Source organism: Anas platyrhynchos, chromosome 1, assembly GCF_047663525.1.
Source record: "Anas platyrhynchos isolate ZD024472 breed Pekin duck chromosome 1, IASCAAS_PekinDuck_T2T, whole genome shotgun sequence".
In the NCBI taxonomy this organism is placed as follows: Eukaryota; Metazoa; Chordata; class Aves; order Anseriformes; family Anatidae; genus Anas; species Anas platyrhynchos.
Genome location: NC_092587.1, coordinates 26,139,701 through 26,152,981, shown reverse-complemented (window position 1 = coordinate 26,152,981; position 13,281 = coordinate 26,139,701). Strand labels below are relative to the sequence as shown.

Genomic DNA, 13,281 nt, shown 5'->3' with positions numbered 1-13,281 from the left:
GTCTGCACAGAATATCAAATCTGGAGCTGAATGCATGTGCACAATTGAACTAATCCACAGGGGTTGTGAGGCAGTTTGACAGCTTTAGTCAGACAGTGAGTGAAGTGCTTGGTGCTCTGTTTTTGTGCCCATTGTTCACGAGGGCTATTGACACATTAGAAAGCGGAAGAGAGGAACAATAAGGACTCAAATCTGGAACTGAGTGCTTCATAGTAAGCAACTCTCTACAAGCGGATATTAAGAGGTAGCTTGGTTACCTAATCATGTAGATGCCTGCAGTGTGGACAACCATGAAGAAGCAGGTTACCAGGACTGTCTTCAGAGCTGGTGACAGACACAGGCATGCCAAAGTGAAGTTCATCTCATCCTAATGTAATCAACTAAAACAGCATAAATTAATTTCCTGCATCTTTTCACTTATTTTTTAGAGAGAACATGTAGCTTAGGTGTCTTCAATACAGGTAGTAGATGAGCTGAGTCCATACACGAAAAAGATGTCTGAAAGCTGCCAACCTCTTGGCTCACAGGAAAAGACAGTAATTGTCAGATAGTTAAATAAAACAAAACAAAAACAAAAGGAAAAAAAAAAGGCAGAAAAATGCTAGAGTAAAAAGAAGACATTTGTTTATAAAAATTATAAAAGCTCATTGGAAGTGGGTAAACTTCCAGAAATGTGGTCAGTTACTTGGAAGAAAATGCCAAGAATTTTCTTTAATTTAAAGAAAGTTGATATCTTTAAATTAAGATTGTGCTGTAAAATATCTGTTCTTGGTGAAACAGAAGTTGTGGACTTGATATAAAGTGTAATTTAGGAGTTTTTTTTCATATATTCTAAATCTAAAAAAAAAAAGCAAAAAAAAAAAAGCTGTTCATCCAACATTTGCTTCACTGTTAGGTGAGTTTATTTTAGCTGCTTTAAGGTGCACTAGAAATTATTCCTTGTTCATTTTGCAGAAAGTGTAACTTTCTGTTTGTCCTGATTTTCAAAATAGCTATGATCTTGCAAGTAAGACAGGTCTCAACAAAACTTTAGATTTTGAGGTTGTAGAGCTTTGAAGTCAAGTTCTGTGTTTCAGACTCACTAGGGAACATTAAGTCTAAAAAGATAAGAATTTTCAGTATATTTGCCTATCTTGGCTCTTGGGTAACCAGCTTGAACATACCAGGGACCTCATTTTCCTGGGCCAGAAGCCAGAAAAACAGATCTCTTTAAAGGATTTCAAATTAGAAATTATTTTTAAAATTTGTGTTTTATTTAGGTATGTCACTTTTCTTTAACCACCTATGTTCTCTGAAGCTCAGGCTTTTGTTAGATTTCAGCTGAACCATTTATGAGGGGTCCAAGATCCAATATCATAAGTTTTGTTTTCACAAAAGTTTGTGACCTTCAGCAGAATGTCAGACTCACTCAAAACTCATACAAATGCTGGCAAAACTTGCTTTCTGTATGGTGAAATATTCCTGAGAAGCAGAGTTTTGAAACATGTGGGTAGGTTAAGCACAGGGTAAGTGAATTAAATATGATTCCAGAAGTTACACAGAAGATAGGACAGCATCCAAGATAATCTTCTCTGTGCCTAATACAGGGAAAGGGGCAGGGAGAGCTCTCTTGACTGAAACAGGTTTTTAACCAAATGATATCAACTTAGAACTTAACACAGTAGCTCCATTAAACATATTTTTATGATTACTGATAAACTGCTTGAACTTGGTCCATTTATTTCTTCAAGTCAGTATTGATTTGTCCTAAGTGAGATGCTCCCTTGCTGAAAGGAAACTGTGCCAGCCTATCTACTTCGAGCCCCCAGGGAACCAGCTGCACTAGCAGCTGACCTGCCCATGCTTTTGGGCCACAGACAAGAATTTCAGTTAGAGGAGTCTGCCGGTGCCAGCGGACCATATCAGTGCAAGATGAAAAAAGTATAAAGGTAGCCAGCTTTTGGGTTGTCCTGTCTGAGATGCAATAGTTGTACTGGGAGATTTGACATAGCTTGTGGACTTTCTGCCTGAAAGAGACATTGTCATTTCAAGTTTACTTTCTGAAAAATCTCACTGAACTCAGATCTAGAAGTTTGTTCCAATTCCATTTTTGTTTCTATGGAATATTCAAGTTGAATACAATTGTTTAGAAGCATAGAAATAATTGTGAGTGAGAAAATGTTATACTTTCATCTTATAAGAAAAGAGAAAAAAAACGGGTGGAGCAGCACTGCAGCTCCTGTGTGAAGCCCTTGGCACTGCTTCTGCTTAACTTGTAGTTGGCTTTATTTGTCCTTATATGCAATAAAACCTTTGGTAGTTCTCTACTAATTTATTGCAAATGGTCTGTAGTACAGAAAGGAAATTGCAAGGTGTGTTCAGATGCAACTTCTCCCCAACAAAGGGAGGAAGAAGAAGGAGAAAAAATGAATATTTTGATAGGGGAGAATGAGGTAGCAGAATGACCAGGGAAACTGCAAAAATAAGCTTGGGAAATATTAATGGCAATGAAGAAAAGGACAGGGTTAAAGATGTTAAAGACATTGGCACTGTTGAAAAAAATGGTAAAATAGAAGGAATGGTTAGTGAGGATCAAATGGAGACAGTCAAAAACACTGCTCTGTTCCATCAGTTTCACAAATGCTCTTTTTCTTTTTTGGGGGAGCAGAAGACAGAAGATCTTAAGAGACATCTTTAAGAAACAAGGGCTCCATAAGTAGCATACATATATTCTATCGTTACACCATTACAACTCCTGACATAGCCTTGAATATATACAAATCATATAAATATAAAGCCCGTAAGTCAATAGTTACATGATTATTGAAAGGTTTGCTTCTCAGAAACTATTTTCTGGCACGCTCTATTATGATAATAGTTGCTAAAATGTGTTATTATCATGAAGATGTAAATTTATCAAATGATTTTGATAACAGAGAATTTCTAAGCACAAGAAGTCCATTTTTTTTTTTTTTAACAAGACCAAATTCATTGTTTACTGTGAAAAGATATATTACTTTTAACTATCTACACTATTTTCTTCTCTACTAAGTCCACAGGTGTTATTGCCATTTGCTGCTGACGTAGATGAATATGACATTTACACCATTAAAAATGCAAACACATTAAAAAGAGTACCTTCTCCTTGGGTGTGAGATTTGTTAGCTGATATTAGAAGCCCTCACAAAAGAAATTAATATCTATGGGATCTGTGTGAGTGTTCTTCTCTAAATGTTTAACTACAATTTTCTCAATTTCAGCATTTAGAAATTGATATGATGAAATAATCTAGTAGATGCTTCATTAGTATGCTGGATTTTGTGCTGTTCAGCATCATTACACTAGGTTTGTCCCTGGCTTAATTTCACTTCCTGCATGAAATGACAGCAAGGATGTATTTGGACAAGCCCTATGTACTTTTTTACAATAGGTAACGCACGTTCCAACAAATAGCATTGTGCGTCTATTGGAATTCTTCACTCTGTTTACTCCATTGAAAGAAATTGCTAAACATTTTTTAATTATTGCAATTACAGCCTGAAAAGTTCTTTGTCTGTTCCATGCCATATATTATCCGGAGGTGAAGGGTAGAAGAAAACAGAAGGGGAACTCATTAAAAGTTTGATTAAAATTCCATGCTGACACACCTGCAAAGAAATATATCTGACAAAATTTAACCACCATATTAAACAGTTCTGGAGTTCTGAAATTAATTTCAGGAGGACTAGGATTTTACCTTGTTTGCAGGGGGATATATACTGGGTTTAGTACTTCCCTTTTATATTTTTATTTTTAAATTTTGTATTTTTGATTTTATTTTTTGAAGAAATAGTAGAATCAGGAACCAGCAACAGCACCAACACGTTTACAGGCTGTAGTACTAGTAGAAATGGGAAACTGTTGAAATCAGCTTAGATATCTCAACACATAACCAGAGAAATCCTAATGTCCAGGTGAAGACATTGGGTAAATGTCAAATGTACAGATGCATAATGATTCCTGTGTGTATAGTGAAATCAGAAGGGATCTGAGCAGGTTGTCTCAAATAAATGCCTTAAAACCTTTATGCCAGAATTTCATATGTTCTCTCTAAATGCTTCATGATGATGATTTTTTCATGTTCAGACAATCTTGCTTCCAAAATGTTGCCATGATTCTTTGCATCCTTCTGTCTGTAAATACCTTAACTGTCATGTTAATAACAAAGATGTTTTGTGGCTCTCCTTTTACAAGAGGGAAGTAACTAGTTAACATTAGAATAATTTGAAAATCACCTGCAATAGCTTTTCCATACATAAGAGCTTCTTGATTTTAAGGTCAGACTCCTCTGAGCCAGGAAGTAAATGCTATTATCAAATAAGAGAACTGGGAGAATCTCCCATTTCCTGGCAGATCAGGCAGTCAATTTCTAGTCTTTGAGCTGCTGGACTTTAATCTGTCACTGATCCAGGGCTGAGCAGCATTGTTCACTCTGTTCCTGAGGTCAGGGCAATTTACAGGGGAGGAAGAAGGAAACATTTATCTGGCAAGATTTTTATTTATTTATTTGCTCTGGAAAACCACAGGGGCCTGCAATGCCCGACAGAGAATGGTTAGCAGTCCAAATCTGAGTAGAGGTGATCAGAATTGTATTATATCTGAGTTCATATGAAATGTTAACTTCTAGAGAGCCGTTCAGCTTAGATCACATTGCCCTGGATGTCTGGTGAGCCTGGCATTCGAGCCCTGGTGAGTCTTGGTGTCCCAGCATTTCTCTGTACACACTGTGAATGATGCAAATTGCATGTGTAGAGCTGGAACTGATTTTCTTATGCAGATACCACTGCCGAAAATGGGAGTCCTGGGTTAGCTCGCTGCAGACATGATGACAGATTTTCTGACTTTGCCGTGGGGAAACTTTATCTCTTTCCTCTACTTTTTTCTATTTTATTCCACATCCTCTTCACCACTGTTTTAATAGCAAAAGTCAATTTATTTCTCTGACTGGGCAAAGATTTTGATAACCTCCAGAGCAACCTAAGCTTGTTTCTCCCACCAAGTGGTAGGCAACGGCTTTCTGATTTCATACATAGTAATGCCTACAAAAAAAAAGCTTCATGCAAGTCTTCCAACATTTTACTCAAGGAAAGGTAGCAAACCCTCCTTTGCCTGAGTCACAGTTATAACTTCACACTGGAGAAGAACTTTTCTAGTTGGGCAAGGCACAGCTTCCTCCAGCAGCAGTGGGAGGCCATCTCTGCTATGCCCGTGCCCTTCGTACGTGCCATCCCCTCTGGTATCCTGGGTCAGCTTCCCTGGCTTTGGGGCAATTCTATGAGTTACTGTGGTTTGCATGGATCTGTGCTAACTACTTCTACTCAAAAAACCTCCTGGCCACCTCTGCCAGTGAGGCACAGGGAACTCTGCTGGCTTCCCTTTCTGTCTCACCTAAGAGCGAAATGGTATTCTCTGTTTTCATCACTGGCAAAAGGTTCACTCCTAGCATAATCATAAATCGTAAGTAACTTATAGCCTAAAAGGTAGAACTTGGCTCCTAAACTGTTTGCAAACCTTGAGCATTCCTGGCATACTCTTCTGGGAATTTTGTGCAAGTTTTTTTAATGAAACTGTCTGAACTATAAATTTATTTGAGGTTAGATGAATTCACATCTAGACTTTGCTTCTTGCTTTCTCTAGTTTTAATAGCAAGTGCATTTATCATTGTTGTTTGAGAGGAAACTCTAATGTTTACCATTGATATTGTATGAAGGTACATTCTTTACTTTTAGAGATTTAGCAATTATGACAAAAGTTTGTTTTTGAGATCTTGTGCCTTGAGATTGCTCTTTGAGGTAGAATGATATGCTTTGTTTAATCACCATTTCTGATTACATAAACAGGTGAAAGAAATAAAGAAACAATCCTGTGTATTTATTTTTCTTATAAAACTTCTTTCTAAGCTGTCTGTTCAGTACCGTATACTATGCCTCCATTGAGTTTGTAGTTTAAGATTCTTGAATATGGAAAATACGTCTGATTGTTAAAAAAATAAATAAAAATTGTCAACAGGATATTTCGAAGTTCCCAGACAAAGATAATACAGTGCTGGGGGAAGGTGGAATCACTCTGAGTGGAGGCCAGCGAGCACGAATCACACTAGCAAGGTGAGTATTTTGTTATCTATTTGAATATTTCATATGTTCAATGTTGCATATATGGGGGAAATGATAGGACTAAGCACTTAAAAACGTGTGGATTAAGTCCTACTATATAAATATGCCCCAAGTGTATCAGGAACTTTATTTTACTATCAGAAATCTGAGTTGTACTCTGCAATTTCATTTATGATACATCTGTATTTTTATTCATTGAATTTTAAAAGTTTGCTGTTAGACACGTGCTATGGCTTAGCTGAAGATGAATCTTTCCTTCCTGATGCAAGACACTGTTGGGAGATTCAGAACTTCAAGTGTAGCTTTCTAAGTACCAAAGAAAAACTTGCCATGCAGATGTACAAAATCAAGTAGTATTCCAGGAACTTTTCCTGCTATGTCACTTATGCAATGCAGTCTTTATATCAATTAATTACATATTTTCTGTCTGTAATTAACAAAAATGTAAACAATGCCACGTTTCAAAATGCGTTTCTACTAGTTGGGGACTTTTTTTTTTCATATAAAGGAGTGGAAGACAATCATTAGTTGGTATCGCTGAGTAATTGTTTAGCCTTGTCCTTGTCTGTTGGGCTTTTCAAAGTTAGTAAATAATTTTGAAGGCATACAGAAGAATAGCATAGGTGTTTTTCTTATAAATTAGCTGTGTTTCTACTGATTCACATAGCTGTTGTCAAAAATCCACTAATGATAGCTCTAATTTGTAAACAGTCCCATTTATTTCTGTGCCAAATGCAAGTTGGGCTGGTTCCCATGCTCAGAAATGCTTGGTAGAGGTAAAATCAATTATGGTTATCCATGCTGGCATCCCATGAAAGATGTGCATGCCTGTGTAAGGCTAAAAATGAATTCATTAAAATAAGGAGGCTCTCAGTGTGCATCTTAATAGTGGATTTGTGAGAGAGGAAAAGGGATATGCCTGTTTCTGTTTTATGTGGTAAGACAAGAGAGAAAGGGGAGGAGCAGGCAAAGATTTCAGAGAACACCAAAACAACAATAACAACCACAAAAAACAATCAAAATCCATTCAGATTTTCATCCAAAATTTACACGAAATATATCCCAGATTCTATGAGTAATCCTGTCTGTTTCTTTTCAGATGATCACAGCTCATTTACTGGAGTGTTATACAATTGATACTATGTATACATTGTCAGCTATTAAATAATTATGAACAATTGAATGTATCAGAGGCAGTAGTTGTATCTGCTTTGAATTTTGTTTGTGCTCTAGTCTAAACTCACCATACATCAAGGTGTGCAGGTCAGTGAGCTGCAGATGAAGGCCTATGAAAGCTAGAGGAGAAAATTTAGGATTACAGCCCTGGGTTGTACCCATCTGCACTGGAAATAAGCTGGACAATATTTGCTTGAAGAGCCTGCATCTGTATGTCTGGTGTATTCTATACAAAGTCATATTAAATCAGAATGTCTTCTAGAAGTGCCATCAACCATCTTTCATGAGAAGCAGATGCAGCTTGCCTGAGGGCAGCCTTCTAGTGAAGCACTGTCGGTGCATGCAGCTGCAACAGGGAGAAAGAAAGGCCCATGAAAAAACATACTGTGTGTGCCCTAGGTTTGAGTTATCTCACTGGCCCAGGACCCTAAAGTCAGTCATATGTGGCTAGTAAGTCCTCCATACAAATTATAGCTGTAATCGGGGTGCTACTATTATTCCAGGAAACAAACTGCAAACTTTTTACTGGTGAAAAAGTGCCAAGAACAGTACGAACTTTTTGTTGTTGTGCAGCCACTTCATCATAATGTATGGTTACTGAAATCAACCACAACAGAGGCTTTTTTGATAAAGTTGCTTGGTTTATTAATATAATTACTGTTATTGAGGGTTGTTTATCCTGGTGGTTACATATTTTCACATTGTTTAACATAATGTTTTTAAAACTCATTTATAAGGTACTTTAAAAAGTACCGAAATGCAGTTGTCCAAATTTTCTTTACTAATTACGCCCTGATTCATATCACAACACAATTTTCATGCGGATGGAGGAAGGCAAGGGGCCTTTTTTGAATTGCTGTTGGAACTGATCTATAAAAAACCCTCTTATCCACAGGTTTAGATCTCCCTGAGCCATGTCCAGGCACATGCAACTTAAGGGACTAAGGCTACAAATAATTTTTCATGTTCTGAACTCGAAATATTGTACAGTCCCATTTAAGATAACACTTGCAAGGTTGTGGCTTGCTAATACACTTGTCTTGGCTCACCAGTTTTTTCAAAGTACTTTTAAAACTAAGTCCCAGCACCTAAATCCTTTCAAGCATTTATTTACATACGTGTAGTATTCACTCAGGCCTCAGAAGACATTAGAGTACATATTAAATTCATAATACATTCATTGTATGCCTAGACAGACTGTCAGATTCAGGTGTTAAACAGATCTTTAGAGTAGCCTGTGTAGAAATAGCTATATTGCTTCTTTTGCACAGAAATTAACTAAAAATTTAGTTTGTAACATAGTCTGCAACAAAGAAATGTTTTATTGAAAACTGTCTTATAAGCACATGAAATGTTGAACTCTGAATCCATATTGATATTATAGAACAATCTTTTTGAGACAAAGTTATAAAGGTACTCATTTTAAATTATATTGATGTAAATTTATAAGATTTGTGAAATTTAATTTCATTTCCATTTCTTTTTTTCAGAGCAGTGTACAAAGATGCTGATTTATATCTCATGGATTCTCCTTTTGGATATTTAGACATTTTTACAGAAAAAGAAATATTTGAAAGGTACTGTATGTTTTGAAAACTGTACTTCAGAATTCCATCAAGTGGCACAATGTAAAACCAAGAACAAAAATCTGCATCTAATTGGTACAGAATTTAATAACTATACAAAAATCCTGCAGTGATCAAAATGATAGCTTTTGGGATTTTTTTTTTTTTCAAGAATTCTTGTGAGTGACTATTTAGTGTACAAAAACATTAAGACAGTGTACTGCACATAACAGGCCTGGGCCAGGTGCAAACACTATTGCTCAGTCACTATGGATTGAACCTGCTATAATTTATTAATTCCAGAGCATGCGGTTTTATGTCTGCTATGCCTGTGTACCAGAAAATCTCTTTTAAAAATACTTATCTCAGTATACATTTTTACAAAAAATCTGTATTTTGTCTATTTTTTTTTTTTCTATTGCTGAAAGCCTGGTCACCTGAAAGTGCCCACTGAAAGTGGATGACAGCAGGTTATCCTTCTGGCTTGTCCTGTTGGTGTAGTTAAAAACAGTAAGGACATGTACCCTGCCATCCATAAAGTTTTCTGCCACCAAAAATTTGAAGTTTTGAAATTGAGCTAACAGATCTAAGTTACCCTAAGATGAAAAAAAAATAAAAATTAATTTTCATATTGAACTGTGCTTTTTCCCCCTTTTTTTGGCTTCTGCATTAAAGTGCTCACCTTTCGCACATCTCACACTTACCACCTCCTCTGTAATTTGAGGAAGCACCAAAGACCATTCATACTGGGAGGGAAGAATGGATTGAAAATGGAAGGGATAAAAGCAATGTCTAACCATGAAGAGAAAAATATAATTTTTAACACTTTCCCTTTTTTATAGCTGTGTGTGCAAATTGATGGCAAATAAAACTAGGATCTTGGTTACTTCAAAACTGGAACATTTGAAGACTGCTGACAAAATATTGATCTTACATGAGGGAAGCTGCTATTTCTATGGAACATTTTCTGAACTTCAGGGTCAACGGCCAGACTTTAGCTCAGAGCTGATGGGATTTGATTCTTTTGATCAATTCAGTGCAGAGAGAAGAAATTCAATTATAACCGAGACTCTCCGACGGTTTTCCATTGAAGGAGAAGGCATGGGACCACGAAATGAAGTAAAAAAGCAATCTTTTAAACAAACATCAGATTTTAATGACAAAAGGAAGAACTCCATAATTATTAACCCACTTAATGCAGGCAGGAAGTTCTCGATAATGCAGAAGAATGGGACACAGGTCAATGGAATGGAAGATGGCTACAACGACCCACTAGAAAGGAGGATCTCACTGGTCCCCGATTTGGAACAGGGAGACCTGTGTCTGCCTCGGAGTAACATGTTAAACACTGACCATATGCTGCAAGCTCGGAGGAGGCAATCTGTGTTAAACCTGATGACAGCTACCTCTGTGAACCAGGGGCCACGCTTTTCCAAAAAGGGGAGTACAGCATTTCGGAAAATGTCCATGGTGCCTCAGACAAACCTGTCTTCTGACATGGACATGTACACCAGACGCTTGTCTCGAGACAGCATCTTGGACATAACTGATGAAATTAATGAAGAGGATTTGAAGGTGAGTGTTGATTCACATGTATCCTTTTTTTTTTTTTTTTGATATAGTGATAATTTTGTGCAATATATTCCTCATATCTTTTTCTGCCTGACTGTATTATCATTCCTAATGCAGTATTTCTCTGTGGAATACCTTTTTGCAGTATCTGTGATTTTTTTTTTTTTTTTTTTTTAAATCTCATATTTTTCAATACCATATTGAAATCCTTGAAATGCTCTTTTTTTTTTTTTTTTTTTTTTTTTTTTTTTTTTTTTTTAGTAATTCTTGAATACTGTCTGTAGAGGCTTTAAGTAAAGAATATTTGATTCTCATAGACTTATACAATTTGAAACTGCAACATGGCAGAATGTTATTTTAAAACATTTATGTACAATTGACATTTTAAATGTCAAAAGCCATGAAAAACAAAATGTTTGAAGTAGTAGTCCAGTTTTTAAAACTAGAATTTGATCCAATTTGACAAGTTTGTCACACTGCTTAGCTCGTGTTCTGATACGAATAATGAATAGAGGAGTAAACTGTTTTTTACTCTGTTCTTATGAATGTTCTGGAAAATATGCAATTAAGTTTGCATTTTATAACAGTAACTGGATGAATATTCCTGTTTCTTATAGTTATCAATTTTACATGATGAGCTACTTTCCTTTCTAAAATTACACCCACCGCCCCCCAGTTTATTTAGAATAAACAACAGTTGATTTTCACAGGATAGGAATTTTTTCTGAAGTAGTTTCCTGTATGGAAAAGAGTCTAGAAAAATCTTATAAATTCATCATTTGCTGAAGCACTGCCCATCTTTTCTTTTGCTTTATTGGTCTTCACAGGATGAAGTACCTGAAATTATTTATGAATGTATTCTAACAGCACATTAACAATCTATGTTTCAAAATACATTGAAAGAAAATAGCTATTGATTAACTATTACTTGACTTCTAGAAATGCTGGACAAATCTTGGTTGTTTCTTTCAGTGCTGTCTGAAAATTTCAAATTATCTGCAAACTGTGTTGTTATAGCAAAGATGATTAAACCAGTCAGTACCTTCCTCTCTAGTCATTATCATCCAATTTGAATCATAAAATCACAAAATGGTTTAGGTTGGAAGGGACCTTAAAGACCACCCAGTTCCAACCCCCTGCCATGGGCAGGGACACCTCTCACTAGACCAGGTTGCCCAAAGGCCCATCCAGCCTGGCCTTGAACACCTCCAGGGCAAGGGCATCCACAGCTTCTCTAAGCAGTTGTTTCAGTGCCTCGGCACCTTCATAGTAAAAAAGTTCTTCCTTATATCTAACCTAAACCTACGCCGTTCTACTGTCACTGCACTCACTGAGAAAGAATCCTTCCCCATCTTTCCTGTAGGGCTCCCTCTAGGTACTGGAAGGATAAGATATCCCCAGAGCCTCCTCTTCTCTAGGCTAAGTAATCTCAACTCTCTCTACCTGTAGCCTGAATGCTACAGCTCAATTATTTGGAGTCAGTCAGCATAGGGAATGACAGCAGTCGTGAGTTAGCAGAACGAATGATGGCATTCATGTGTCAGTATTTCTCATATGTGAATACTATTATCATTCTAACTGCAATCTTATCAACTCTTTGGCAGGAATGCTTTAGTGATGATGCTGAAAGTATGGGTACTGTTACCACATGGAATACTTATTTCAGATACATTACCACCCACAAAAGCTTCATTTTTGTACTAATTTTGTGTGTGGCTATCTTCTTACTTGAGGTAAGAAAATCTTCTCCAGCTGTCATTTTACTATGTTTGTTCAAATTATGTTGTTTGTGATAGAAATATAAAGGGATAAACCATCAAGACATTAGCTCATGTATGCATTAGTTTGTGGCAACTTCTGTTAAAATGATATTTTTTTATATCATTTTTCTGCTGTTTAGTTGAGCATTGCTCACCAGAGATAGCGATTAGTACATGGTAACAGCAGACCCACCAACTCAAATAACTTGCTGATTGGTACCATAAATAAGACTTGTCCTGAGCAGGTCTCTTGTCCACATGTGAGTAATCTAATCTTCCATTTTCCATTAAAATATATCTTTGCAGAGCCCTGGGAGGTTAACAACAATAAGCACTAGAAAACTGTTAAAGAACGCATACATAAATCCTGGAGAATTGCTTTCCAAAATGAATTACTAGGTTGAGTTTAGTTTGAGATCCCAGATGTTTAAACCATCTCCAAAAACAAGGTTGAACATTTTAAGGTATAGCTGTTCTTATCACATCAGCTTTATTTTAATAGTAGTGGAAAATGGCAGTATAAAGCTACAACAGAAAAGCTAAATGTGAGTTGCAGGGGTAAAGGAAGTTTTAACTTTAAGATACATCAGGTTTACGTCTCTATATTTGGTGCAAATTTCCAATATCAATTACAGATTTTTGCTTTGAAACTAGACCAAAACCTTTTAAAATTATCATAACATATTCCTGTACCAGCACCATAAACTATATGGTAAGGGGATCCTAGAAATTACATTTAGACTCTTAGAAAAGAAATCATAGGGAGGAAAAGATCCAGACTGAAATGTGGTGGCCTAAATTAGGATCTCCACTGGCTTGGTAGACAAGCCAACATTAAAAGAGTTTATGTGTAGAATTATGTAAAACTAGCAATCAAACAAGATCAGACAAACAGATTTATCAAACTTAGGTATCAGCTGGCAAGAACAGCAATGCAAGAGTAGAAATGCTAAAGGTTTGACATTCATATTTGAATAGCTGCCTTTGAAGATATTGGGAAAGAGACATGCTCTTTTGGGGCTATCAGGAAACATCAGTCTTTAAAACTTAAGATATGTTAAAGCTTACGCTGAATGT

At 36.4% G+C, this 13,281-nt stretch overlaps 1 protein-coding gene across 7 annotated transcripts in view; it reads left to right on the top strand.

Moving 5' to 3' along the window:
- The window catches only part of CFTR (CF transmembrane conductance regulator), an 84,375-nt gene that overhangs the window by 34,173 nt on the left and 36,921 nt on the right, over positions 1–13,281 (top strand). For all 7 annotated transcript variants that reach the window (XM_038179863.2, XM_038179877.2, XM_038179871.2 and 4 more), the window contains 4 exons: positions 6,028–6,122; positions 8,798–8,884; positions 9,715–10,447; positions 12,049–12,177. In XM_038179863.2, coding sequence (XP_038035791.1) covers positions 6,028–6,122; positions 8,798–8,884; positions 9,715–10,447; positions 12,049–12,177 — 1,044 coding nt within the window. The remainder of the gene's footprint in view (positions 1–6,027; positions 6,123–8,797; positions 8,885–9,714; positions 10,448–12,048; positions 12,178–13,281) is intronic.